General features: G+C 63.6%; 1 protein-coding gene across 1 annotated transcript; it reads right to left on the bottom strand.

The window, feature by feature from the left end:
• Positions 1 to 1,190: 1,190 nt before the first annotated feature.
• Positions 1,191 to 3,633, bottom strand: LOC143401710 (regucalcin-like). Its single transcript, XM_076859340.2, has 4 exons — positions 3,423 to 3,633; positions 2,736 to 2,867; positions 1,522 to 1,676; positions 1,191 to 1,241 (listed from the first exon to the last, which is right to left on the bottom strand). Exons 1-4 carry the CDS (start codon positions 3,631 to 3,633, stop codon positions 1,191 to 1,193), a joined length of 549 nt encoding a protein of 182 aa, XP_076715455.1.
• Between the last annotated feature and the right edge of the window lie 2,164 nt (positions 3,634 to 5,797).

Below are 5,797 nucleotides of genomic sequence, written 5' to 3'. Positions count from 1 at the left end.
CAGGCCAGCTGCCCCTCTCCAGGACTGACCACTAGGCCAGGACCAACTCCACACAGGCCTCACTCCCAGGATGGAGGCTCGAGCCCCAGGATGGCCTTCCTGTTCACAGCACTGCCTGCCCCTGCCCACAGCACAAGCTGCACTCTGCCACCATGACCAGGGGGACCCCAGGACAGAGACTCCCAGCAGCTGGCAAGCAGAGCTTTGTGCAGCTGCAGGCCACCTGTGTGGGGACCTCCAGGAGCTCTGTGCTGAGCCCTCTGGAGTCGGGGACTCAACGTTCTATGTCACTCTTAGCATGTGCATTTGAGGAGGGCAGCGTGGAGCCCCTGTGCAGGCACAGTACGCAGGGGCCTCTTGGGGTTATGCAGGGAGTTCATATTCCACATTACCTCCAGCCTAGGTATGTCCCTGAAGGCCCAGAAAGAGACGCTGGAATGAAAACTTGTGTGTGAACATTCACAGCAGCACCATGCACAAGGGTCAGAAAGGAGAAGTGACCCAGTTGTCCACTGAGGAGGAATGGGGAACAGGATGAGTCCATCCACATGATGGAATATTACTCAGTCCTGAAAAGGACTTCAGCTCTGACACATGCTACAAGTGGGACGGACCTTGAGACCTGGGGCTCGGTGAGAGAAGCTGACACAGAGGGTCACATAGTGTGGATTCCATGGGCAGGACCTATCCACATCAGGCCATCGAGACACAGGCAGTGGGCAGGTGATGGGGCTGGGCAGGGGACTGGGTACTGCTGGAGTGCAGGTGCCTTCCAGGGTTAAATGGGCTGTTTGGAAGTAGAGGCGCTGGGCGCCCAGTGCTGTGAAGGCAACTGATGTCCAGCTCGATCCCTGGCTGAAGGACTTGTGCACGTCCAGCAAAGCTACAGCCCATGCTCAGGTTCCACCTCTCAGTGACCCAGCACCAAGTGGAGGCAGAGAGGCCAACCTCAGAGACACCAGTGTGGCCACATGTTCTGGGGAATGCAGGTGACCTGTGGGGACCTTGGAGAACACACAGGGGCATTACAAGCTGAAGCTGGGTGACACTGGACATAGCATGTGGCAGTCCTGGGGGGGACCACATCCCAGGGCAGCAGCGGTCAGGCAGGGAGTGCCCTGCCAGAGCCGAGCCTGGCCTGACCCCAGGGACGGAGGCCTGGCTCAAGCTGCATTGGACGGTGGGGTTCCTCAGCCAGAGAAGTGGCAGGATGCAAGGCCTCTCACCCCCAGGCCCAGGACCTGCAGGAGGAGAGGGTGGAGGTGAGTCCCTGGGCACAGCTGAGTCTCCCGGCAGCACCAGCCATGGCAGTGCCAGCCACACCAGCTTCCTAAACCTCCCGTAAACGTCTCTGTGTACAGCAGGGCACATGGGGTCTTGGGAGGGCTGTTTTCCAGGTGGACAGATGTCCCCATGGATGCTGCCAAGCCCGTTCCAGTCCCCTAGGTCAAGATGCGTTACACCTGGCTGAGCAGCCATGGCTGGGAGCCAAGCTGACCCTGGCAGGGACACCCCACTGACCTTGAAGACGTGTCCTGCCTGCGGCTCCCGCAACAGCTGCTCTGGACTCAGGCTGTCCGCTGCAGAGGTCACGTACAGGTCGGAGTAGTCAGCCCCCCCGAAACAGCAGGACGTCACCCTGGACACTGGCATCTCCGGGGTGCACAGCCGCGTCCCTGTGAGTAAAGCTCAGGTACATCCCTGAAGCCCAGCCACCCATCTGCTGCTGGACCCCAGGTGGCCTGACTGTGCCCACTCCCCAGTGGGGCCCTGGGCCGGCTGGTTCTCCCTGGCACCTGCAGCACTTGATCCCCAAGTCTGCCCTTCCTCATGGACTGCAGGGGTCAGCAGGGCCACCTGGAGCCCAGGAGCTGGAGAGGCCAGTTTCCTGGAGGGAGCTGGACATATTGTAAGAGGTTGGTCCTGTCCACATTTGCACCCCAGAATCTGTGAGTGGGACCTGGTGTGGGAACAGGGTCTCTGCAGAGGTCGTTAGTAAAGGGTCCTGAGATGGGCTCCTCCTGGGTCAGGGGGCCCTCATGCAATGGCCATGTCCTCCCAAGAGACAGAGGAGGGGACACAGACCCAGAGGAGGAGCCCCGTGGAGACAGAGGCAGAAGCTGGAGTGAGGGGCCACCTGGAGCCCAGGAGCTGGAGAGGCAGGAGGAGCCTCTCTGGAGCTCATGGAGGAAACTGGACACCATGGTAAGAGGTGGGTCCTGTCCACATTTGCACCCCAGAACCTGTGAGTGGGACTGGTGTGGGAACAGGTCTCTGCAGAGGTCGTTAGTGAAGGGTCTGAGATGGGCTCCTCCTGGGTCAGGTGGCCCTCATGCAATGGCCGTGTCCTCCCAAGAGAAGAGGAGGGGACACAGACCCAGAGGAGGAGCCCCGTGGAGACGGAGGCAGAGACTGCAGGGAGGGGCCACCAGCCCAGGGCCACCTGGAGCCCAGGAGCTGGAGAGGCAGGAGGAGCCCCCTGGAGCCTGTGCAGGGAGCTCAGCCTGTGACCCTAGTCCAGCCTCCGCCCTCCAGGGTGGGAGAGGACAAGGTCTTGTAGTTTTCAACCGCTGGTTTGTGGTCATTTTCTACATCAGCCCCTGTGTTCCCTGCACTGCCCATCTGCACAGGTCCCCCTGTAGCTGGACAAGCAAGTGGTCCCACTCCTGGACCCTGAACACCGTGGCACAGAGCACCCCATGGCCCCTCCTTGACCGACTGCCCTGTGCACACACCTGTCTCCGCGTCCATGCGGATCACCCTGCCTCCATCAATGCAGGCCACCCAGAGTGTCCCCGTGGTGTCCATGAACAGCCCATCTGGCATGCCTTGCTCTGGCTCCAGCTGGCACACCAGTCGTGGGTTTGCTGCGGCAGGACAGACAGAGGCGCGTGGCCCCTCACTGCCCAGACCAGGGGGTTACATAGTGTGGCCTCAACAACTTGAGGGAGTGACAGACCCCGTGGTGCATCTGGGACCCCAGGAGGGGACTCAGGAGGGTGTGGGGGGCTGGCCATAAAAGGCCCTCCCCGAGAAGGGCATGGGGGGCTGGCCATGGTTGGTCCCGCCCAGTGAGGGCTTATGGGGCTGGCCATGGAGGCCCGTACTTCAGGGAGGATGTGGGGAGCTGGCCATGGAGGCTCCTACCCCAGTGAGGGTATGTGGGGCTGGCCACAGAGGCCCATACCTGAGGGAGGGCGTGCTGGGCTGGCCAGGGAGGCCCCGCCCAGGTAGGGCATGGGGGCTGGCCATGGTGGCCCCACCCATAGAGGGTGTGAGGGCTGACCACGGAGGCTCTTACCCCAGGGAGGGTGTGTGGGGGGGGGCTGGTCACGGTGGCCCCATCCAGGGAGGGTGTGGGGGCTGGCCATGGAGGCCTTCCTCTGGGGAGGGCGTGGGGGGCTAGCAACGGTGGCCTCTACCCAGGCCTCCTGTCTGCACGTCGTAGTCATAGGACCGCACAGAGTAGTCCAGGCCGTCCACGTGGTAGAGAGTGTGATGGTCCAGGGACCAGTCCAGCCCGTTGGGGATGCCCAGCTGGTCCAGCTGTCTGACCACGGAGCGGTCAGCATAGAGTGTGTACAGGGAGCCCTGCCCCGGCTCCCACACTCCTGGGGCGGACGCCTCTGGCATGGTGCCTGGAGAGAGTGGAAGGTCAGTGGTCAGCACCCCACCCTGTCCTGCCCACCCCACACAGACCCGCTGTGCAGAGAGCTGTGGTCACCCTCAGTCGGGGGACAGCAGGCAGGATGGCCCTCAGGCGGCATCTGTGAGTGAGCCTCTGTGGTGGGTGTGATCTGCAGGTGGCTGGCTCCGGAGCACACACCCTGGCCTCTCTGCCCAGGAGACCTCTGCCCCAGAAGGGCTCACTTCTCAATGCTCCTGTGAATTGGGTTGCTGTGAGACCCCTGCGCTCCGTGGGACTCAGTTCACAGGGTCCTTCCTGGACAGCACCAGGAGGCCCAGCAGACCAGGGCTCCCATACTGGGGCGGCTCACGTGCTCCTCAGCCCTGGTCCTGTCCTGCTCGCTCAGCTCTTGGGACTCCACCACCCTCTGGCCTCAGCCAGCTGAAGGCTCCACCAGGTGGGGGCGGCGACTCCCTTCCGCCCTCCCCTCCCCGGTCCCTCCCTCTGTGCTTCCCCAAATCAACAGAGCCCCAGGCGGTGGCATGTCACCAGCTGTGTCCTGCAGAGCCAAGGTAGCAGTTGCAGGAGCCGCCCATGTGCTCTGCATTAGAGTGGGAGAAGCAGCAGCCCCTGGGACCTCGCTTCCGTAGAGACCCCCGAGGTCCCGGCCAGCGCCCCGCCAGGCATCGCTGAGCCTTCCCCTTAGGGCCGACCATTCGGCTCCCCAGCCCTCCTGGGTTCTCCCCTCACACAGGCGCTGACCTGGGCAGCGGGACACTGTGCTCCTCTCCTACTGCAGAAGCGCGCCGGCTTGCAACTGGGGGTCCACCGGCTCACCCAGGCAGGCTCACAGGGAGCACAGGCTTGGCCGGGCAGGCGCAGAGGGACGCAGGGGAGGCACGGGGAGCCCTGGGCAGGCACACGGGGCGCTGGACAGGCGCAGAGGGGGCGAAGGGGAGCCCTGGGGAGGCACAGAGGGCACTGGGCAGGCGCAGAGGGGGGCAGGGGAGGTACGGGGAGCCCTGGACACGCACGCGGGGCGCTGGGCAGGGCTCTACTCACAGGCATCCTGTAAAGAACGGACTGCTGACCCCCGAGCTTCACCTGCTGACCCGACCCGGCCTCGCACACCTGGCTGTGTCACCCACACGTTCAAGTCACCAGCGCCCCCTCCCCCCGTCTTCCTCCGCCCTCTGAGATGGTCTGGGCGCCACTCCCCCAGCCACGGGTTCCTCCCGCTGTGGAGCAGGGCTTGGCACAGGCATGTCGTCCCCCGTCCCCGAAAGGAGAGGTGCTGGTGGTGGAGGTGGAGTCCCCGCACCCACGTCTCCATGCTGCTAAGTGAGCCCAGCTCCTCCACACCCCAGGCTCCAGCCCCGGAACCCAAGGACCCCAGGCGCCATGGTCCCCTCCCCGTGGGCTAGAACCGGCCTTTTGGGTGAAGGACTCCCTTGGGAACCTCCTCCTCCTGGGTTCCAGCCAGCGCTCGGCAGTATCCTCACCCCAACCCTGGTCCCAGAGCTCCTAGGGCTCCGGACTGCAGGCGCCTGTCTGGGAGACCACCAAGGTGGGTGCTGGGGGCTGGTTCCTGCTCCCACAGCCCAGGAGAGGCCACCGCCTGGGTGGAGGGGGTCTAAAGGAAAATGGATGGAGAGCTTGGACCTGGAGCTCGTCCACTCCATGAAATGTTCTGTGGCTCTTGGGAGCACTGGCTGCAGCCAGGGGGCGCCCCCTCACCCCGAAGGCTCCTGCTCAAGGTGAGGTCAGTGTGTAGCCCTGGCTCTCACCCAGATTGGGAGGGGCCCTCTGATCCTTCTGATTGGCCCTCAGGGTGTGAAGACAGGCCAGGCCCCCCTGCTGGGCAGCCTGCACTGGTCGCTGGAGCCAACCCCAGCATGGGTGTGTCCACTCACTCTCTGGCCACAGTGGGCAGGACACACACCTACTCTGCGGGGCTCTTGTAGGAGCAGACACCTCCCAGGACTACCAGTGACGTGCAACTCTTCAAAGCTAAGGGGACATATTTAGGGAGCCATGTGGGACCCTGAGGTCAAGATGGCTGAGGTGGCCCCTGATCCATCCTGATGGCTCTCCTCTCTATGCTCAAGCCGAGGACAGACAGCAGCCGGACAGTGTCAGACCTCACGACATCTTGAGCATCAGGACACA

The sequence above is a fragment of the Callospermophilus lateralis genome, chromosome 6, assembly GCF_048772815.1.
Source record: "Callospermophilus lateralis isolate mCalLat2 chromosome 6, mCalLat2.hap1, whole genome shotgun sequence".
Classification (NCBI taxonomy): domain Eukaryota; kingdom Metazoa; phylum Chordata; class Mammalia; order Rodentia; family Sciuridae; genus Callospermophilus; species Callospermophilus lateralis.
The sequence above is the reverse complement of the archived record's forward strand: the minus strand, read 5'-3'. Positions and strand labels throughout refer to the sequence as shown.